The sequence below is a fragment of the Morone saxatilis genome, unplaced genomic scaffold, assembly GCF_004916995.1.
Source record: "Morone saxatilis isolate NCDOM2014 unplaced genomic scaffold, NCSU_SB_2.0 Contig15, whole genome shotgun sequence".
Classification (NCBI taxonomy): Eukaryota; Metazoa; Chordata; class Actinopteri; family Moronidae; genus Morone; species Morone saxatilis.
In genome coordinates this window covers 22,017,415-22,040,762 of record NW_023339707.1, presented here as the reverse complement: position 1 = coordinate 22,040,762, position 23,348 = coordinate 22,017,415, and the positions used below count along the sequence as shown (strand labels likewise).

At 43.3% G+C, this 23,348-nt stretch overlaps 1 protein-coding gene across 1 annotated transcript in view; it reads right to left on the bottom strand.

The window, feature by feature from the left end:
• Positions 1-23,348, bottom strand: part of plxna2 (plexin A2) — a 158,476-nt gene that overhangs the window by 7,154 nt on the left and 127,974 nt on the right. Inside the window, exons 20-27 of the mRNA XM_035656760.1 lie at positions 22,831-23,065; positions 20,843-20,985; positions 19,228-19,496; positions 10,692-10,758; positions 10,372-10,518; positions 9,468-9,627; positions 7,713-7,816; positions 2,138-2,237 (exon numbers count right to left, since the gene is read on the bottom strand). Of these exons, the coding sequence (XP_035512653.1) occupies positions 2,138-2,237; positions 7,713-7,816; positions 9,468-9,627; positions 10,372-10,518; positions 10,692-10,758; positions 19,228-19,496; positions 20,843-20,985; positions 22,831-23,065 (1,225 nt within the window). The remainder of the gene's footprint in view (positions 1-2,137; positions 2,238-7,712; positions 7,817-9,467; positions 9,628-10,371; positions 10,519-10,691; positions 10,759-19,227; positions 19,497-20,842; positions 20,986-22,830; positions 23,066-23,348) is intronic.

Here is a 23,348-nt window from a genome sequence, read left to right as displayed (position 1 = left end):
TTCATTTTTCTTCATTAATTTTCTCTTCCTTTTCCCTCTTTATATAATCCCTGCCTCACTGACTGAGACACACTAGTGCCTGACTCCTCCTAAAAGCACTCATAATTGGCTCTTCCATGCCTCATTGTACCAATGGCACATTGAAAACGTCCCTGTCACACTCTAATCAATGCATCAAAAGATCCCTAATTTGTTAAGCACTGAAGCCGCCCGCCTTCATCCATACATCCTTCTCGTCTCTGCTCTCATGTTCCTACCTTCTTGCTCCTCTCAGTCTGAATGATGCTGGTTTCAGTTTCCCTAATTAGCCAGCATCTACTCCTGGCAGCGGGGTCTCCAAAGATTCAGGATCTGAGGATCTCAATGAGGATCTCTCTGACCTGGCTTCAAAGGCCGAGCTGAACAAAGCTTTTTGCTGCCAATACAGCCACTTACACCTTTCAAATAAGACCATCCTGCTCCTCTGGAGTGGCCACTAGGGATCAGGGCCGGAGTAAGGGGGGTTTCGATGTATGTGCCTGTTTGCATGGTGGATTGAGGTCCCAAATCCCATCTTAATCCAGTCACTGTTTTTTACTGCTCTACTATTTCCTCATCCCCTTCATCCTTCCAGCCCCCTCAGCCTTTTCCCAACTCCCCTAACACTAAGCAGCGACCCGCAGCCCTTCCCTCTTCCGCTGCAGGTCCCAGGTCGTGGACACAGCAAGGCAGTAGGGGAGTGTGTTGTGGCTGATTTTAAGGCTAGAGGGTGGTGCCGGTGGTGTAAATTGAGTCAAGATGCTAAGTGTTGAACGTTAAATTGGTATGAATCCATCAGCAAGTGTCGAGGTGCAGCTGCGCCTGCTGTGCCAACCCATGATTGATGAGGGACAAGCACATGCCAGCAGAGTCGCTGCTTTCTATGCCATGCACGTCCAACTCCAGTGGCTGAGCACTCGCACACAAAAAAAGAAAGAAGAAGAATGCAAGACTACAGCCTCTCAGCAGCTCATTGCAATTTCATGACAGATTCAAACATCCCTTATGACTAAGATATTTGAGAGTAATTCCATGTAACAACTATCTACGTGTAAAACTCCAGAAGCAGAGGGAGCTAAAATTAAGCTGCGATATTAAAATAACAACATAATGCAGAGAAGGGTTCCTCCCTATTGTTACATTGGTAATTATACTTAACATTAACATTACCTTGATCCTCCATCATCTGTTTAAAAGAGAGTAATGACTGTTTGCATTGTCTTCTAAAAGTCATCATAAATAATCTTTATCGAATGTCACTCCACATTGTTTTGCTGTACAAACACTTAAGATACAGGTATTTTTGAAGCAAAGGTATCCAAATAATAAATAAGTAACTGCTTGGAAGGATAAGGATGCTGTTAGCCCATTTTCTGAGTTAGGCAGTTTAAAGGCAGTGTTCACTTTGAACTCTGATAATTGGCCATGCTCACTTATCTTTTTCTGTTTGTGTGAAGTATCATTCACACAGAATAATTAGCAATCACAAGTTGCCTGGTGCTGCTGTGTGTGTCTGGCAAAGGACCAAATTTGGCATCCAGCAGCACAATCTGCAAGCACATCTGAAGCATATGTGTGTTTGCATGCAGCATTTGCGTATCATTTCAGGCACTGTATGCATGTGTGCAGCCCATTGTGTCCTGCACACAATGAATCTTTATTATAATAATATTATGGCATTACAATCAAACAATGGCTGTATCCCTCACTCTCCCCTCCTCTTTATCCCTTTCTCTCTCTTTCCATTCTTGTACCGTCCAACAGAGTTTGGACCTTAACTGTAAAGCAAACTGGAGCAAACACAGTTGGAGAGAGAAAAAGGTTGCAAAAAAACCCCACTGCAGCAAAAAGAAGAGCAGCTCCAAACAGAGCTGGCCATTGCTTTAGGGAGAGTGGATCTGGCTTTGTTCATATCTGAAACAACTAATATAAAAAACATTTTGATGAGGTCTGTGAGGCAACAAGAGCAACAAGATTACATTTGCATGGAATTAACTGTTGAATAGGCCTGCAAATACATGCATAATTGGCTAATATATATGCTGTATGGCATTTTGCAATCATTGCAATCAATGTCAAAGCCACAACAAGGGTATGAAAAAGAGCAATACTGACTCACCATATCTGCTGATGGAGGTGCGGGATATGCTGGCTGAGGAAGGGATGTTGTATGATGAGGTCTGTTTGGGCACCAAAGCCACAACGCAGCGGTCTGATACCTGTGTGAAGAGACACGTACAACATGAGTCTGCTGGTATCGTAATGTTTTGCTGATATCCATTTTTTAATTCTAACAGAGTATTGGTGTTTTATCTAACACATTATATTCCTGAAAATGTTCATGTTATAGTCAAGTAGACTGCATAAGGAATGAGACCCCTACACAGCCCATCCCTCCCTGTCATATCTGTGCTCCCTGCTGTTCTCTACCACAGCCCTGTGGCTTTTTCTTCAGCAGAGCAGAGTGCTGTGGCTGCATGATGGCTGTACTTAACATGACTGTCATTGTCATCCCCTTCACAAACATAAGAGACATGGTGTAAGCTTTGGAACTGGGATAAGATGCTAAGAGGGAGTGAAAGAGAGAGAAAGAGAGAGGAAAAGGGAAAAAGAGACAGAGACAGAGACTAGAATGCTGAATGTCTCATCTTGTGTACACTTCACACACACCCTTAAAGAAAATGGGGTACACAGGTATAATAATAGCATTAGAGCAGCACGGAGTCAGAGTCAAAGAGAAAGACGAAGATGGTGAGAGACAGACACTGAGGTTCATCCTTATCCCCCTCTGTGGTTTATATTTACAAAGGGCTCTTGGCCCTGTATGATGTTCTCCAGTCACTTCCTGAGAAAAACTGCTGTAAAAAACATTAGAACGGATGGTTTTGTTTTAAAGACCCTTTAAGACCTTAAATCAGTCTAACAGTGTGATTAATTCATCGTGAAATGGCATTTAAATCAGAATTCATCTTTGAAATGCTACTACTGTTAGTACAACAAAACATCACATTTTAGAAAAAACACAGCAAACAAAACTTGAGGTTCTTTTATGAAAGCCAAAACAACAAACAGCTTGTTGGCTGGCATTTACAGCCCACCCTGAGGAGGGATTTCTGCTTCAGACCCAGCGAAGAAAAACTGATGAGCCTCCAGTGGAGAAATAAACAAAAGGCAAATGCCAGGCTCCAAAAGGAATACCTCAAATAATCTATAGAAAAACAGAAAATTCTTCTTTTCATTCGCTTTAGCAGGAACGAGCTCTTCTCCATCCCTTGTTGGAAAATAAGCTAGTCGAATTTGGGGTGGACATTTGTAGAGTTCCCCCTTGCCACCAAGAGCAAAAACAACTCTCATCCTCCCCCAGTTTTGTCCTCACCCTCTTCTCCCACTCTTTCCAAACTAATCTCGGCTGTGCTATTAGTTGGAGATGCCATCTGGCCTCTACTGGCCACACTGGAGAGACACTTGAAACCGGGGATGAAATCTGGAGTAAACCTCTTAAAAGACGCAGCTCTTGGAGGGAAATGAAAAATGGTCCCCCACATCCCCATCCACGAGCGGCATCTTTGACCCTTCTCTCTCTCACCTCACCTCTTTCTCATTTGTCTCTGCTTTCCTAAACCTAATTTCTATGGCCTCTCCATCATATAGCCTCTTCTTGGCTGACGATGCACAGACCAACTCTAATACACCAACAGTGTGGACTTGCGTGAAGTTTCCACTGCTATTCCTGTGATACATATTTCCTGGGGACCATGAAATAGCCTCTCTGCCCCCCTTACCTTTACACCTCCCTCCATCTAGCTCTCTTTCTCTATGCTTTTTATGGCTGACAGAGGGGCTACAGCAGAGATGGGTCTTTGTGATAGAGTAAATGATTGAAGGCTTGCAGATTCGCCCTTCAGGGATAATCCAGTGTGGGGCTGATAGTGGGCAGGTGTGATAAGGGCTGTGGGCCCTGCCTATGATAAGACCTTCCATTAGACAGTGCAGAGCTGGCCTGACAGAGAGTGTGGTCAGCCTCTATCTTTCTTTTCTTAGCCCTCCCCACACAACCAACAGTTCTGGTCCTAGCCTGTTTCCCCTTGATGTCCCATCTCTCCTGGACTCATGCACTAAGATCGCGATGCTTATCATACCTGTTGACTCTGCCCAGTAGCTTGGAAATACACAACCTGTCCATATGTGCACTTCTCGGCAGGAATTACGAATTTGAGCTGAGCCATTGTGTTCGAATATAACTCTGCCGGTCTTTCTAATGGAATTTCAGTTGGATATTAATCAATGAAATGTGCCACTGAAGAATCAATGTGAGTTCTTACAAATACTGACTCCCAGTGCTGCAGCAAAGCAGAATTAAAATCCAAAATATCTTTCCATTTCAATTGATTTTTATGGGGTATTTTAACACTATTTGTTAAAATATTTACTCAGAAAGTATTCTCTCTCCTAAAAACCTTATATTTCCCACCTATCCGAGATTTGTATTCAGGTTTACAATGGGGACCAGCAAACCAAGACAGCCTCAGCATTAGATTAATGAACAGACAGCAATATAGTAGTATCTGTTGTGTCTGGGTCTGTTGAAAATAGCCCAAATGCCCCAAGTGATGTCTGCAAGGTGGGTAACAGGATCTAGCTGGCTGGCTCTCCTGGTGTGGTCATCAGTGTCTGCTCTCCCTGTTCCTTCACCGCAGAGAAGAGGACAGACAGAGGTCACCAAGCAGCAGGGGAAGTTTCCAAACTGACTTTACTTTATATTTTTGACGCAGTCTCAGCCAAACTGAAAAAGGTCTGTCCTTTACTGTCACTTATCTGCACATTAGGAATGACATTCCAGAGAAAACACACACTGCCCATGTGTCCCCGCAAATGAATGTGGCAAACAAATATTAATATGCTGCAACAGCCATAGTCCACCTGTTATGAATCACACTTTGTCAAACATCATCAATGTAATTACTCACACAGCACTCCGGTGTGGGTCTGTTTGCAGTTTGAATCACCATAAATAACCTAAGCAGTCTGACAACTTCAGTTAATGATAATGTCTGGTTTATGAGAATTGTTAATGCTGCTCTCTCTCCAAAGTGACTTGAGTTCATAAGACTGATTCATGTGGCTGCGGAACTTGTCAGGATCCTTGCTTAGTTTCCGGATACAATCCAGCAGGAGCAAGGTTAACACTGCCGTGTCTCAAGATGACAGAGACGGGGGAGGTGGATACGAGAGAGGGTGTGATTAAATGCTTTTCTTTGACAGGATGGAAGATTAAACAACAAAAAGATCCAAATCAGCAATCAACCAAAAAACTCTCCAATTTCATAAATCTTTTATCTCAACTCCTGTGTTTGTCTGTGTGTAAGCATGTGCAATGTGGATATGCGCTCTGTGTGTGTGTGTACACACATGCATTGTGTGTATATTTGAGTCTGCTTCCATCTTATTCTATCTTTATCTATGCAAAAAAGACTGTAAAATATACAGAAATAGAAAGAGTGGAGTGGCAGGATGGGAGTTTAGTCCCCTTGCTGTGAATACCAAGGTGTTGAATAAAGATTCTGAACTCATTTTAAATGTGTGCATTTATGTTTTTAATTTTGGTGTAGCAGGGAGCTGGGAAGGTGTGCATTTCCATATCCAGGTTATGTAAACTATTATTTCCCATGTGGCAGGGTAAATAGCCAATGGGGTTTCTTGGGATGCTGTGAGCCCCATAAATTTTAATGCCTCTGTCTGGTCCCCGTGTCTCTACTATGGGAGAATTAGCAACGACTTTAGGTGATGTTCAGTCTCACTCTGCATATTTCAGACCCCTTTTCAATACTTTTTATTTTCCTCTTCCCATTTTTTTCTTTAAGCTTTTCCCTCACTCCAGGGCCTAATGAGCTGTGTTCCCTTGTTGTGATAGGCAGCCAGATGTGCTGTTGCAGCTGCCAATGCAATGGCATGGTGTATGTGACGAACACAAACAGGTTCACAAACAGGGGCCATTGCCAGCTCATCAAAACAGTAACGATGCACAAGTGTCTATGTTATGTTCCATCCTGCTCTCATCTCTTCTAGCACCAACTTTTATTCCTTCACGCTCCTTCTCTTTCTTCCTCTCTTTCTCTTCTTCCCCATGTTGCCCTACAGCCCGCCGGCATCTCCTCTGAAGTTGCACAGTGTCGGGCCTTACGTTCTGTGCAGGGACCCTTAGATCCGTGATCAATAGCAGTCCTTAGATCTGCTATTGAGCTAGCGAATAAGTGAAGCGGCCACACGCGTGTTACTGTTTGCCCCGTAGCGTCTCCCTTGGCTAACGATGGGTAACAGACTGTGACGCAAAGAATTGCAAAAAACAACAAAGGAGCCCATTATGGTGTGGAGGCAAACACACTGCACCGCTTCATCAAGGATTAAAGCACAGCAGAGACCAGAGAAGACGAGGTACTCAGACCATGAGATGAAGAAAGGGAGAAAAGAGGGACTGGAGAGGAAAGAATTGCTATTCAGTGGCCGAGAAGGAAAAAGGATGGGAAATGGGTACGAAAAATGTAAACAAGATAAAAATGTGAAGAGAAAATTTAAGAAAGTGGAGATGATGAAGGTGAGGACAGAAAGGGGGAGGACTATGGAGGGAAGACAAAGGGGAAAGCTGCATGGTGCCAAGTCCTTTGTGAAGGACACTACGGTGTGTCCCTTCTTCTAATGACTCCTACATCTGTTAAATTATTCTGCTTGCTCTGCTGGGGCAGGAGTTCAGGTTGACCCCTCAGCGTGAGGGCTTGAGCCTCGCCAGACCTCGTCCCCATTTTCTGCTTCTAGATGGAGCTGCATCTCCTGGCCCCACAGCCCCTGTCTCCAACCCCAGCCACAGCTGCATCTCAGCCCTGACCAGGTAGCCCAGAATCAAACCTCATGCAGTCTTAAAGCAGATGGTCCCCCTTGGCTGACTAATGAGAGCTGGCTGAGCATGCACTGCAAAAGATTCATGACCTGAGGAGATGGCTAACTTCTCATTCTGTCTTGGCTGTTTCTTCTTTATTCCTTTTATTCCTCTTTATTATTTCTTTCTGGCTTTATTTCACTACCCTTCCATCTCCTTCTTTCATTTTCAACTCAACAGCCATGCATTCTCCTGAAAAATTCAGAACTCCTCTTGTTCTCATTTTTAGCTCTCTACTTTCCTCTCTGTTAAACAGAGGGCAACAGGTAAGCATGTATAAGCCCTAAAATTGTAGGGTGTGGATCAAGGTTCTACATATGAAGAGACAGAAGTAGGCAATCACAGCAGGACTAATTGTTGCTGGTGTAGAAGTCAACAGGGCAGAATGAGAGAGAGAGAGAGCGAGAGAGAGAGAGAGAGAGATGCTGCCCTCCTGACTGGAGCAGCTTCCTCTCTCCAGGGAGGAGGGAAAAGTGTCAGCTGAGATGCTGAAGGTTCATCTCTCCTGCCACCTGTACAGTAATTGTCCTCTATTCTGTCACTTGGATTACACCAGGCAAGGGCATGCAAATGAGGAGCTGAAAATTGGCTGCCTAAAAGTCAAGAGCAGGAACATCAAAGTTTGGCGAGGTATGTGGTACACTTTCCATAATAAAAGCCACAGCAGAAATTGAACTGAAATGAGAACTTTCTTGATAAAAAAAAGTGAAGTTTGAGAGTTAATTAGGGAAAACATTACTATAAAGCTGTAGTGCATATTTACCTGGTAGTGCATGAGAGTGTTGAGCCTCTTCCAGTCATTTTCTATCTTGGTGGTGATGTCTTCATCCTGCAACACCACACGAGCCAGTCGCCCCTGCCGCCACTCTGGGAACACAAACACACTGAATTATACATAACTGCCTATGCAAACTAAAAATTGTATGGACCCACAAAGAATGTAATTTGTCTTAGTTACACTGGAGAGGTTTGGCGTGATGGTGTTTGACATATACATATGACCATGTGTTCTGCTTTGAATTAACCTGTGGGTAAAGCATATGGTATGTGCTTTATGCATTGCCTGCAGAACCAGTTTCTCTGCAGGGCAGTTTTGAATATGTTAAAATCACCACGACTTCCTTATAACACAAAACAAACTCTTTAAACACCTCTTTTCAAACCTCATTTGCCTTTCAGTCGGTGGAACATCAACCTACATGACTCCCAAAGAGAGCTCTCTTCACACATTACCCAAATGAGTGGATATGAGCAGCCGGTGTTCTTGTATGGCCCTCTGCATGTGTACGCCTCTCACAGACTTAGATTGACACGCATCTTAATTAAACATTACACACGAACAATTTCAAGATGTATATGCAGGCAGACTGCACGCTTTAATTGGTACTTGTGTCGTGGAAATGGTGTGACATTAGCATACGCTGCAGTCGGCCCGTCAGGGTCAGAAAGAAGATAAGAGTAGAGCAGACAAGAAAGGATGAAAAAGCGAACTATGAGAAAATCACCTCCTTTCAAAAGAAAGAAATAGGAAGCAGGGGGAAACAGGTGGGGGCAATGCAGTGCTGGTGGAGGACAGTGGCTGATGGCTCGCTGTGGGGTAATGAAATGATAATAAGGGTGTTGACGGGCAAGTGGACAGCCATTGTGGCTCTCGTACTGGGAGTGATCATTGATTTTCTCCTCTGTTGACTGGGTTTTATTACTTTGTACCTCTGCCAGGTGATCTCTGCCTGGCACAACATCCTACCCGAAAAGGACTAACCTTACGCTTGACAGAGAAAAACATAACAAAAAACCCTGAAAGTAGTCACACATACAGACACAGTCTCACACAGACTCAGGTATTTTCAAGCTATCAGCGAATGGGTGAGAATTGGACAGAAGAGATCAAGGGAGAGGACAGTGGATGGACAGAGAGCCATATTGTAGCTTGATAGATGACGTGTTGATTTGCAGCAAGCGGGGGGGGGGGCTTTTTGTTCTATGTGAAGTGAGAGAAAATGAGAGGGACAGGGAAATGGGAGGCAAGGTACCGACAGGCGAGGATGGAAGTGGCAGACTGCGTGGGAGTGGAGCCCAGCATGAGGCTGTTGAGCCCGTCTGTCAGCTCTTACCTGGGTCAGCCAGACAGCCACGTCACAGACGCAAAAAAACACACACACACACACACATAAAGACATGCACACTTCTCTATATGGATCTACTGTGTCTTATTGGCACTACCAGGCAGTGGAATCAGCCAGACGGAGGGATACACCACACACTGTCAGTCAGTTTGATAGAAGGCCTGGCAGCAGCACACTGAGGCTGGCTGGCTGGCTGGGCTGCTGGAACACAGCTTTTATCACACTAATGCACTGATAATCTGTACACATGGCTAGGTTTTCTCTCACTGATACATTAATCTGTGGGTGTGAAGGACTTTACATCTGCCAACTGCATCTGTGAGTGTCTGGATTGGGCATTTGTGTGTGTGCATGTGTGCGTGCGTGGGTGCAAGTGCGTGTTTGTTCCATACCGAGGTCCATGTCGACAGCACGCGGCCGCTGAGAATAGGGCATGTTCTTGTAAACAGCATCAAGTATCTTCTCCTTCACTTGGGTGATGGTGTCACAGTTCAGCACCTTTACTGGAATCTCTGGACTGTTTTCATTGTCTGGGTTCACACAGTTTAGGATCTGGATTGTACAGATGGGGAGAAAAGGAGAGAGAATAAGACAAAAAAATCACAGAAGGAAATGAGAAAGCAGAGGAAGAGGGTAGAAGTGTCCTGTTACTGCCTGGTCTTGGGTCCAGCTTGGGGCTTCGCTCTCATTAGAGTCTCCTTGGAGCATGGCAGGAGCTTTGAGAAACCATTTCCGCTCTCACTGGCAACCCAAAATCTAATTTCACACCTTCGGCGGGACACCAATTTCCAGCTCTGCCGGGGTATTAGCACGTAATGAGCCAAATTCCCAGTCGGAGCAATCAGAGCATTGTCATGTCACATGCTGGCTGTGTGAGTGTTTTTTTCTGTGTGCGCAATGTGCGTATGTGTGTGTGTGTGTGTGTATAGGAGGCTGTTTGGTGTATTCCAATCTCCACAGCCACCTACCCTGATGTTGGACCAACACTGGAGCCTGTGGGATCATTAGTTAATTTTCTTCCCATACAAGAAGGAAGAAACCCAATCCAGCAGACACAGCTATGTCACTTTGAAAATGGTTTGTGGGGGGAAAAGTCAAAAAAGTTAAGTTAAGAAACTGTATTTGTACACGTAATTTTCCATTCAAAAAATGAGTGTGGGCTGTTGTGTGTCTCAGCTTGGCAGCATTTTGACTAGAAGCAAGCAGTTTTTGATTTAAGAGCTTCCTGTGGTTCTACCTATGTGTTTGTGTATGTCTGTAAAAAACTTCCTGTGTGCTTCCTGGAGTGTGACATACCAAGGTTTTGTACTCGATCTGCTGGCGGATGAGCTTGTCTTCACTAAGGGAGTAGCGGGCCTCTCCAGTGATGGCGTCGATGGGCCCCTTTTCCATCTGCTGCTTGATGGCGCAGTACAGCATGAACAGAGGCTCCCCAGCACACTCCTTTAAACACACACACAGCCAGACGATCCCGCAGATTCACACATGAGAGAACATCACAGCATAAACGTAAAAAGTCATTTGACTGCAAACACCTACAAATCCATGTACACTACAGTAAGTGTGCAATCACACTTTTAATTTAGAAACGCAACTGATAAGATAGATGTACTAACCTTGAGAAATTTGTGAAGGAGGAAGGCGAACCAGTTTGTAAGCATTTTCTCTGCAACTGACTCTGTTCTGAAATTACATAAAAAAACAGGAAAAACAAATTTGAACTCTATTTTCTTTCTCTTAATATTACAAAACCTTTAGATTTTCATAATTCATGAGGTTATGTGCAAGACATCAGGGAGGTTATCTTTGCATCCTGGGTGCATCCTACCGTTGGTTTCACTTGTGTACTGCCTGCAATACTGTGGTCACAGTGACTGAGCAGAACAGAGCAGAGCAGAGAGGTGGCATCTTTGTGTGCGTGGTATGTGTGTGTGCACATGTTAAAAAGAGTGTGTGTGATTGAGTATGTGAGTGTGAGTGAATACGTGCGTGTGTGTTACGTGTGCGTATTCACGTGTGGTTGAACACAGCGGGACATCAGCAGCTGTGACAAGCCTCAGCTGTTGAGAGAGACGAGTGCTGTCACAGCCAGGTAACGCCTGATCACAGCCAAAACGATCTCCTCTCCTCTCATTTCCTCTCTTCTTCCTCCCCTACCTCCAGTGCCTTCCCAGTCAATCACACATGGAGGTGAAGCTTGCTGCTGGGCTTGATTGGGCATGAAAACACACAAGTGTGCAATGACCTCTTGACTATTTCTACCACAGAGAACAGGAGAGGGCTGTGTGTACCTCTTTTATAATTCTTATTTTTTTTCAAATTCAAATGGCTTTCTTGGCTGTATATTTTGCCAAACGAGTAAGATATTGAAAAGCTGAACATTACTTAGAAAACATACTATAGCAAAGAAAGATACTACGAGACAAAACTAATAACTTGTCATCAAATATAATAGCAACAACGTGAGTTGGGTAACTGTCACTCTGTGTCCCTCTGTTTATGGCGGGCAGCAACATAGACTGCTGCTAACTCACAGCTCTTTGAGGCCTCCCTTAGTAGGACTTGTAAACCCAGTGTGTGGGATTAGTGGCACCTAGCGGTGAAGATTCAGATTGCAATCAACTGAAAACTGCTTGCATCTGTATTTGATGACCTGGGAATGAGAACGGTCTGTGAAGTGTATAGGAGGAACTTGCGAAAAACACAAAAGTCGAGTCAGCCAGTCTGGTTTGTCTGTTTTGGGTTACTGTAGAAACATGGCGATTCAACATGGCAGACTCCATGGAAGGCGATAGGCGGCAGGCTAACAAAAGTGCACATTTCCTATATTTAGGTGATGTTACACTATTGAAAACCAACCCATGGATATGATATTCAATTTCAATCCTTTTTTTAAATAGGCTTCTCCAAGATGCTTAGCTCTGTTTCAGGTTTGCTGAGGGTGCAATGATAACACAGTCTTTACTCTGCAGGGAGCCAGGTTTTCCTGTCCCTTTTTCATAGCAAGGCTGTGCTCACTCAGTCTGTACTTTGTTAAGGTAGTTGTTAATCAATCACCTCATGGACGGTTTGCCATCCATTTAGAGCCAGATAGCACTGCATTTTGCTCTGTGCTTTTGCCAAGTTTGTGCGTGCCAGTAGCTGATGTAATTTTGTTTTAACTGCTTTGTAATTTGATTGAGTCTGATTGGTGCTGTGTTCTGTTCCTGAGGTGTATTAATAGAGCAGGTTTGTGGACTGTCTCAGGATCAGTTGGGTAAGGGGTTCCTATTACTCCTCAGCTTTTGGCATTGAATGCCAGACAAACATCCCCCCTGCCTCATTAGCACCATCATGGAACACTAGAAAAACAGAAGTTAAAAAGACAGAATACCAAATAGCCAGGTGGGAATGGTTAACGAGCATGAAGCATAGATGAAAGGGTTAGTTCTGTGAGGCTCATGTGGACAGGCACCTGAGGTGAATAGCAACAACAAGCTCCCACCTCAACTTACTAAAACGCTTCTGCTCTGCTCTTTCTTCTTGTCGGGTTGACTACTACAGAATTATAAAGGCTGCCTGAAAGACACCAAAACCAAACAGCTTTGGATTGGAAACGGATTTTTCCTACCAGGCAGCTTTTGGTCCACACCCTTATCAGTGTCATTACTCCCGCTCGCTCTGACATAGCTACTACATACACTAATCATAAGTTAAGATGCCATGGTAAAGTGTCTCATAGACTGTTTGTGTGACAGCTTGTGACTGTCGCATGGCCGCGACTGATCTCTCTCTGTCAGCTTGTACATGAGCGTTCCCAATTTAAATGGCAATGCATTGAAAAAAATGACCCTCTTAATGTAGCAGGAAATTACTTTGATTACTCTGGTGTGCATGATGGAGGGGCCTTACAGTGCACGGTGCTGAACTGCGGATTAGCAGGAATCGAAGCAGCCAGGTATTAAAGACAAGCTAGAAGGCTTCCGTCTCCTCAGAGCTAAATAGTGCTTGGGATGATTATACCTATTCAGGCTCTGAATGGACCTAAAGGGAGATTATGACTATTATGGAGATAATTGCGTTAAGTCGTGTTTGAGGGCTATAAGCAAGAGTCTGGGACCGAAGAAGAAGTCCCAGAAGGCTTGTCTGAGCAATGGGAGGTTACAACAGCTAACATTTTAGTCACTGAGAAAAGAAAAAGTGTCAGTCATTCTCTCTGTCTCATTAAATTGAGACAGAGTGAGATTCGGTCTCTCTCTTTTTCTTTCACATGCAAATACATAACTTTTTCTGCTCCACTGTCCAGCACTGTAGTTGCAGGACAGTGGAGCGAAGGTTATATTTTGTTTTGAATGATGTGTGGCTGAGTTGTGATGTTGTCTCCCACGCCTGGAGGCTATTCCTCTGCGAACGAGACTGCTGGCCAGTCTACTGGCAGCTCGTTGAGAGGATGGAGAGCTGGGTGACAGCCTATTTGAAGTGCGATGTGCCAGCGGGAGGGAGCAGGGGGGTTTGTTGGGGGATGTAGATTAGTTCACCCAGTTTCAGCTACAGGATGAGTGAGTAAACATTGTTGAAAAGCTGAAAACTAAAGAAGTGCATGCTCGTGTGCATGTGTGCATCCACTCTGATGTCACACGCACAGTGATTCTATGATTCCCACCTCTTTGTCATTCTGACATATACAAACACACAGGTGAAGGTATAAGAAAGAAAGACACACATACAGTATTGACAAGCTCAACCTTGCAATGCTGCACAACAAAAAGTCTTCATTCGAAAACATAATAATGAGCCACTACGAGTGCCGGAGGCTGTATTTTCACGCTGAATAAACCTAAATATATTGTGGATTTCTTGGACAATACCCCAAATCCCTCAGTAATTGCCCTCCTTCCTCTACAAGAATTCACCTCTCTTTGCCCCCCCCCCACACACACACCTCCCTCTGATGCTTACTATTACACCCCTCCCAGCCTGTATGAGGCTTGAGTGTGTTAGAAGTTAATGGAACCTATTAAGCATTTTAATAAGCTCAGCAAGTCCCAAAGAAGGAAGTCAAATAAAGCCTTTTTTGTGGGGGCTGTGCTGACTCCCCCTTACTAAACTCCTTTTTAATGTCGGGTGGGGGAGGTGGGGGGGAGGCACACTTTGTTCTCCTCCTTCTCCTTTCCTCCTTGTCCTCCTCCTCATCTGCCTACACTTCCGTCTTTCTATTAATTGAGTTTCATTAATGAACATCAGGATTTCATTATCCCACATAGTGTTTAAGAGGGGCTTCGCATCCCCCTCATCTCCGTTCTCCTAATGGCAGCTAGGGTGGAGGGGGGGGGGGGCTATATTAGCAGGCAGTGGAATGTCTTTCAATGAGACTAATGCCAAACACAATACTCGCTCTCTTAATAACTCTGTACTCCATTGCTCTGCATGGGCGGAAATCTCATTACAAAAATGCTGAGGAGAAAAATAATACAAGATTGAAAAGTCTCAAGGTGATAGACGCAATGTTCTGTGATTCCATTAAAAGAACATTACAAAGAAGAGAACGAAACTGGGTGAAGAGAGTGGCAACTTAAGAAGAAGATTGAGAGAATAGAGAATAGAGTTTAATGTGTTAAAGAAGTGTCTGGCTAGTCTATAATGTTCTGGTGGGGGTCACTGTACACCAGAGGAGCTACAGTAATAATGGACAAGCAGAAAGAGAGGTTAATGCTGTAAAATAACAAAAGACGTGTGGACTCTATTATTCGGAGTGTTGGGATAAGCACTAGAGAGGTAAAACACAGAGAGAAAGCGAGTGCAAGAACATATTTCACTAATGTAGCAAAATACAATCCAAACACCATGAGGTGCTGCATCAGTTCCACTTAGCGCACCGGAGGGTGAGGAAATCAAACACATTGTCAAAGCTTAGATATTGCTTTCAAAAAGCTTTTAGGAGAATGTAAGTGTCTGTGAGCTAAAATCTTTCCCCATCAAGACAAAGAAGGCGAAGGCATCTCAAATCTTTAAATACCAAAGAGACCAGAGTTTCTTTGAAAAACACGCCACGGAAGAGCATGAGTGCACCCTTCAAACGTAATTCCAGGAACTTAACTGACTGGGGATATTATATTTCTGCTACATAAATGCAAGATACTGTACACGTTATAATTTGTTTTCGTTGGACTGATGTGATGGATGGTGAAATGGAATCTAGCACTGAGCATAATAGGAAAAAGAGTGTTTGCCAGAGAATAACTACAGCATGACGTATACAAACTGCCCTCTGGCATTCAAACACATTTTACTCAGCCAATGATATGAGCCAATGCATTTGTTGTATTCTTGCCAACTATTATGCGGTTAACTACTTCCTCAAATAAATGACAATGATTTGTTTTCCATCCTGCTTAATCTGCCAATAGGCTTTTCAAATGTATTCGGTTTCATTCTACAATATACCATTTTAGCCCATTCAACTCCGTTCAGGAAATTCAAATGAATGGAAATTTCATGAAGCATTCAAGTGAAATGCATATTTATGACCTATGGTAAGAATATTAGGTGCTACAAAGTCAAATATACTGTCAGCAAATATACCAATCGGATGTTGGCAGACATTTAACATAAGTGAAGAAGAGGGATGTTGTTTTAACAGCCATTTTATCCAATCTACCTTTAGCCCCGCAAACTAGGTGAGAGAGCCACATTACTCATTGCTTTGTTATCAAAAATCTGAAATTATTATAGCCATATCTATAGTTAGGACTCTATATTAAGCTAAGAGTGTAGTGACTGCAGACTGATATAACTTAATCTAATATTATCCTTCCCAATAAAGTATAGATAGTACATCAGCAATTAAACACTCAAATATGAAAAAAAATGCTATCAGGAGATAATCTTCCTATGTGAGAGACAGAGTATTTGTGAGAGGAATGCAGAAAAAAGGTGTGTTGAAGGCATACAAAGCTGGTGAGAGGCCGTTGGGGATGCGGTGTTAATGTTAATGAGACAACTAGTTTACATGCAGCATCTTCGCTGTGCTGCCCACGTAACTTGGAAGTATGTCTGTGGAAAGCATTTAGAAGCTCCGTTTAATTTGCTGAATTAATATGTTTATTAGTTGTTTAACTCTAATTCCATTGTTGACTCCCACTACTCCATTGCTCTTCCACATTTTCAACCTTTCCCCTCATTTGCACTTCCCTTTCCCTCTGTGCCGTGGCTAGTGATGGCATGGCTCAATACTTAAGGGTGCCTTACTTTGCTGGATCAACCACATTGTACCATTGTATTGCTTCTGTGTCCTTCTGCACCCTGTGCTCATACTGTACCTACACTCGCTTATATGAACTTACACTACTTGGAATACTTTTTATTGTAAAGCTTTAAAGCTGTAGCATTTTGTCAAGCCTTGCACCAAAATGCCATAGAAATCCATTGTTGAACTGTTGACCATTGTGCACCTGATCTGTGACTAAAAGTAGTCCCTAAACTGTAAACCCATTACTGTGAGTAATGCTTGCTAAAAACTATAGTGCCCAGCAGTTCATGGAGGTTACTTAGTCTTTTTTTTTTAATGATTCTACATTTACATCTTCAGTAAGAACAAATGTTTTTGTTCCACAGACAGGCTGGGGAGGTTGGAAAATACTGACAGACAAACTAATACTAATACTGTTGGTTTTGCACTTTTCATGGCTTTTGTTGACAATAACAAAATTATAGAATATTGCCAGCCTTATCTTTTAATAGACAACCATTTGGATTCATTGTACACATTAAAATTTGATTGCTATTGCAGGACACTGAGGGAACATAAGGATTAACGTGCTAAAACACCATGACCGATGGATATATTTTTGTGTCTTCATCTGCAATGCTTCTATGATTATGGTTTTCTCTTAAAAGGTCGAGCATGCTAGCTTGTGGACATATTCCCCTCTAGAGAAAAGCATTCAATGACAGCTGAGTGAAGCGAGAGGAGCAAAGCTCTTTGGTACGACTCGAATATGTCTTAGGATGCACTTTCAACCCACTGTAATATAAATGAGAACAGGAAGTAGGTTGGGTGACCTGGAGGTTCTTCCTGTAGCCATGTAAACTTGGTCAAGGGACTGGAAGCTCACTAATAATTAATTTAGAACAACATTCAGAGTGACCCCTATTTCTACTAATCTAATGAAAGCACACTGGATTTCAATATAGGCAACACAGCTGTATTCATTGCACCAGTGCATATGGATACAAACACATGCAAACCGATACCATAAAAAGCACAAAGATCTGTTTACATGCTGCTAATTCATTAATACGGGAAAACAGAGGGGTGTCCTAGCCAACATAATAGCAAGCATTTCACTATCCTATTATATATGATAATAGACTGAGGAGAGCCGACAGAAAAGACAATTCAACGCGAAAATGGCAACAAAGCACAGCCCAGCAGCCTCATTCTACCCCCCGGCACAAATACAATTACTACTTAGAGACGTGCTCAATTTGACTATCATCACAGACATGTGTATGTGTGTGTGTGTGTGTGTTTGTGTGTTTGTTGTGAGTCAGCTGGCTGGCTTGACTGTCGGCTTTTCTCTAAATAGGCGATGAGGAAGACAACAACAGCAAAGAACCATGTCAAATCGATAATCCCTTAAATTCTTCTGAAAATGGGGATGGAAATGTTAAAACTATAGGACATTTAGCCCTCAAGGCTGCAACGGCAGGACCCAAGGATTACGTACCACTGTGTTCCTAATAAGAGAGGATAATGAAAACTTAGAGGTGATGTGGGGCCCTGCTGTCATGTGAAATAACAGCTTAATCCAGGTCCATTTGATGCTGTGTCACTTAATTTCTCTGTCTTTCAGTGCCTCTCTCTGTTTGCCTCTATGTCCAGCCTTTCCTTTCAGTTATTTACTCACTATTAATGTGGATTTTTTAAATAGAGATAATGGGAGGGAGGGCAGTAGTGTTTAGCGAGGAGGTTCTGCCTTTCTGTGTGAAGTTTAATCTTATGTTCTCTCCGTGCCGGTCAGTTTTCTCCGGGAACTTTATCAGAATGAAAGTGTTGTTTGAAAGTGTAGCAGCTACCTGCTCTCATTGTGTCTGCTTATTAATCATGTAAATATAATCAAAATCATGCACAGAGCAGTCAAGCTTTCAGAAAGCCTGTTCACACAACTGTGCTTTGTACATTCTGTATCTTTTCAGCTGAATATTGTTTGTCAGCCCTTTAACCCGTTTCAATACCTACAGAGCCACCAAAGCAGCTGAGGACACTTGGGCAAGGACTTAGCAGGTGTTTAAAGTTTTAGCACATCATCCCAACTCCCCCGGAAAACAATGTACACTGGAGACACAGAGAGAGGAAGAAAATAGTTAAGTTGAACCACTTCTGAATGTTTTATAAAGGAGCCCGAGCCTAGAGGATAAGTGAGACTGACATTGGCATTGAGAGAAACCAGGGGACAGACAAAGTGTGAGGGAGAATACGGAATTATGCATAGAATTCAGAGGTTACTCATGATGTGAATGAGTGCATGGCGTTTATGTCGGCATACTGTAGATGTACTGTAGATGCACTCATTTCAAGCCTTATTCTGTGAAGCATCTACATGGGAACACAGGGGGAAATGAGAATGCATCCACCCACAGTAAAATAGGGATGAACATACAGCCACCATCTATCCCCATTCAGCAGTTTATAACGTCTTCCTACAGCCTTGCGCTTCTTTACATGTTTTTAAATGAGGATTGTGTTTAAAGTATGCGCATAACTATCCTCTGGGCACAGGATCACATATAAACGCATATGCAGCAATATAATGTATTTTCGACTGAAATTAATCAAGTCAAACAACTGAAACGGTGTTGTAGATCATACACTGTTACTGAGGATTAAGAGATTTCTTCTAATATTGCAATACCTATGTATAATTTGTTTGTTTACTTTATGTTAATTCATTTGTCTTTCTTCTTTTTAATAAATTCAATGTCAAAAAAGGAACATTAACGTCAATCTAATTTAATTTAAAATAAAGTTAATACCAAGTTTTCCTTTGTTGCCTGTTTGCTATAAAAAGCTTTTTGGGTGATATTTTCTTTAAATCTAATTCAAGTTTAATTAAAAAGTCCTCATATTAGTATTTATCACCATGTTTGTTTTTTTTACGTGTGCTGTGTTACCTGCGCAGCAGCAGTTTGGGATGGTTCTTGCTCTCCAGGTTGCGGTCGATGAGGTCCGACAGCAGGTGCTTTAGGACGTCGGTGGCGTACTCCAATCGCCCTTGCAGGGCTGTCATGATAAGTGAGGCCACGTTGCCGCGGTCCCTCATGGAGAAAGAGCGCTGCATTTCCAGTGTTCGGATGAAGGTGAGCAAGAACACTTTGTTGTTGATGAGCTGGCCAAACAGCTTTAGGGCCTTCTCCACATTCTGCTGGCCATTCCCTGACACCTGGACAGAAGAGGGAGGGAGACCAGTGCATATTAGTGCTAATACATTTCTAGGACTAATTTTAATAATAAATGTCCAGTAATAATTTGCTAATTTACTCATAATACTATATGTTCTGTATTTGAGGTGCTGTGTCTCCTCTTGGCAGGAGACACCCACTTTTGACACGTATTTTCTTATTAAACCTGCCCAGTTAGGCAAACCAAGGATGCTTGGTTACAATAGTGATGAGCTGAATGAGTTTTGAAAAGCATAGCTGCTCTTTAACTTTCATCTTGACCTTGTCTCACACAAAATAAAGATTTTTCCAAAGGCACCAAAAGCCTCACTCATGTTTCACTCCAGGCAGACAAAAGTTCCCACTCATGGTGAGTAACTGAGAAGATCTTAATCAATTATTGACCCGGGTCTGTTAAAAAGCATTGTACTCTGAGTTAGCTGCCATTTCACTTTCAAGTCAAATGTCAAATAACTTGCCTGGGTAAGACAATCTCAAAGTGACAAAACTCACTTTCTTTGGATTTGTTTGAGAACACGTCACTGTTTTTCAAAAGTTTGGAAATCCAGTTTGCGGCCTTTTGATAGAAAATCTTGTCACACAAAATGTCTAGCTTATGCAGCTTACTGAACATCAACAGACATTGCATTTGACCTCTACCACACAGGGCTAGTCTGATCTGAACCACAACCCCTCTACCTAAGCTGGTAAACCAATCCCATCCTATATCACACACAATCTACAAATAAAGTGGTGGACCTTTATCGTGACGAATCTCTTTATGCCTGATAGTTTCATCCTCTGGGCTCCACTCTGTGTTCCACCTAAAATAAACTCATTCTCCAGCACAACTCTGGCCCCATGAAGAGGAGTGAAAAGTGTTAACCAGCCAGTTTTTCCCCCAGTGGAGGAACCCACAGTCCTGCTTGAGGATTGGGAATTACTCAGTTCATTACCCCTCATACTGCAGCCACTGGTGGATGAAATAGCCATGTGCTGGGACCCTGTTTTCCATGAGGGATCTTGCATTTGAGGCGTATATACGTGTGTGTATGCTGCTCAGCATGAATGGCTATATGTGTGTACGTGTGTGAGACCAGAGGGTAGAAAGGGTAAGTGGCATACTGGTATCCTTTCCCCCTCAAGCACTTTGCCGCTTATGGAGGTTACCCTGCAGGGAGAGTGGCAAGGGCAGGCACAGTCTCTCCCTATATCTCTCTCTTTTTTCTCCCTTTTTTCTCCCTTTTTGACTTTCTCGTGCCCTTTCTCATTGCATTTGCTGCTTCTATGTCTCAGTCATCTCCTCCCCAATCTCTCTCTTTCTGGCTCTCTGTCTTTCTCTTGTTACCTCCAACTCTCTGAGGACAGGATGATCCTCTATGCCAGGGAAAAGGACCCTCATAGCGTATGTCCTGTAGTCCAAATGCGGGATACCAGCTCTGTCCAGGTCACTGGTCAGCTCATTGATGTCGGTCTGCAGCTCGGCAAAGGCTGGGAGAGAAGGAAGACAAGAAAGAGAGAGCAGTTGGAGGGAATACTTGAGGAGACATGCTGCATAAAAGTAAAACCGTTCTCCCCAAGGACCAAACACATGAATCCTTCTCATCTTCATGGTATTTACTAACGTTATGATGAAGCTGACAGTTAAAGCCGAAGATAGTCTTCATGTCAGAGAAACTCAATATTTCACATCTTTCCCTGAAAAAACACAGACCTCTCGCTCTCTCTCTCTCTCCCTCTCTCTCACACACACATCTCTTTCTCACTCATTTTTATCTACCAGGCAGTAAATTGGCTGTAGCTAAGGCCCCAAAGAGTGTGTGTCATGTCAATGTGAGGCTGCAGGTGAGCACTAGTTAATTGGCTCCATCCTGACTGACTCCTGTTCAGGCCCACGGCTCTGTCGAACTGCTTCGCCGCCCTAGGGGAGGCTCCCTGTCTGCAGCCTATCACAGGAGCAGCAGCAGTCCCCCAACACCTTCCTCAAAACTCCGCCATCTCCAACCAGTCTAAGCCCTCACCTCCTGGCCCCTGGCCCCCTGTGACTCCTGGGTTTACACACCAACACATGGGCTCACAGGCACACATGGAGTGTATATACTCATAAGGAAGAACCCAGGTACCCATCTAAATCCATCCTGCAGGGCGGCACACTCCTGGCCACTGCTAATGGTTAAAACATTAATCTTCTCCTTTCCCAAAGCTGCCTGTGTGTGACTGATTCCCCCTGTTTGCCTGCTCTGTCTATCTGCCTGCCTGTCTGTCTATCTGTCATTTGACCATTCTGGAAGTTTGCTGCAATAGGATGTTTTTTTTTCACTGCATGATAACACCGGGAGAGACGATCAGGGTTGGCTGGAGGGGATAAATAATAAGGTCCTCTACGGCTGATGAAATCCCCTGCACACTGTCATAATAAGCCTCACTTTTGCCATCTCAGTGATTGGCTATAATGACCCCGATGATGACATCTGGGGCCAATCAGCACTGCTTATTTGTAAGGATTCATATAAGACTCAATGTTGCAAAACAGAGCTGCTGTTTGGAGTGGTAGCTGGAGGTCAGCCTGAAGTTATCTGTGGTCCTCCCACTGGGCAGAATGTCAAAGGTCAAATGGACTACTGCGCCCTCTGTTAACCCTAAATCACAAGGGAGGAGTGTGTTTCAAAGCAGCTGTGTGTTCAGTACTGTTTCAGTGACATTGACTGCAGGATGCATGCAAACTTAACTAGATGCAGGTATAAAGTCACACACATTGCATAAAAAGATAAACGTGGAATTACCCTTACAGTTAGGACTAGAATAAAATGTAACATGCATAATGTGTCTCTCTCTGGGAGGAGGTTGAGGTTACTCTAATGAGAAACTCTGTATGTATGTGTCAGCTTGTGTGCGAGTCTGTATCTAGCATGCAAACTAGAAAGCAGTAAGAACTGAAAGGACTCAATTCATGACAAGACAGGTCACTTGCAGGGTAAACTGACTCAATCCATCTGTTGTAATATATAACCAGGATGATTCACTGACCCAGATTTAGAAAATTTCACTGCATTATTTAACACACACAGAATAACACCAGTAATTTACTTACTGTACTATATCTGCAAATATGCATTTGTGCCTGTTATGTGATTACAGTCTATCAAAGTTAAATGCATTCACCAGCCCTATTCAACTACATGAGTGATAGAACAGCTTGTAAAATTACTGGCTGTAAATGGGATATTCCAAGCAAAGTAGACCCATAATCACCCTCACTCTGCAATTTGAAGTCTAACAATAGGCTGCTACACAGTGCTGCACTTGGTCTGCTGACCATACTTTTCTAATACTAACCTTCTTTGCACTCGAGGGCAACTCGTGACTCCAGGTTGTCCATTTGCATCTGCAAGCGCTTCAGGGTGAGGTCATTTTCACGTGACTTTCGCTTGTAGGCAATGAGGACGAGGATGACAATGATGAGGAGGAGGCCTCCACCAGCAGCGATGCTGACGATGGCTGGCAGGGTCAACAGGCTGTCAGACATGATGTGGACCGCACCAGGGGAGACATGGAGACCACCTACCTGGACCTGTGGAGAGACACAAGCGCACATAGTCACAATTAATCTTAAATCAGTGCAGTTTAATAGATTCTTAAAGCAAACACAAGGACAACGCATCATTTCCTAATGTTTCAACAGAGACCAATCACTGGTCTTGAGATCTATATCACATGATAACTGATACACAGTAATGCATAAGCCAAGTCTCAGAAATCCTGCAAAACCGTAGGTAAATATTGTCTGCTGAAATTGATACTGAGTGCAAACACATGCGGCCACCTGCACGCTGACGCTGAGAGGGAAATAGTCC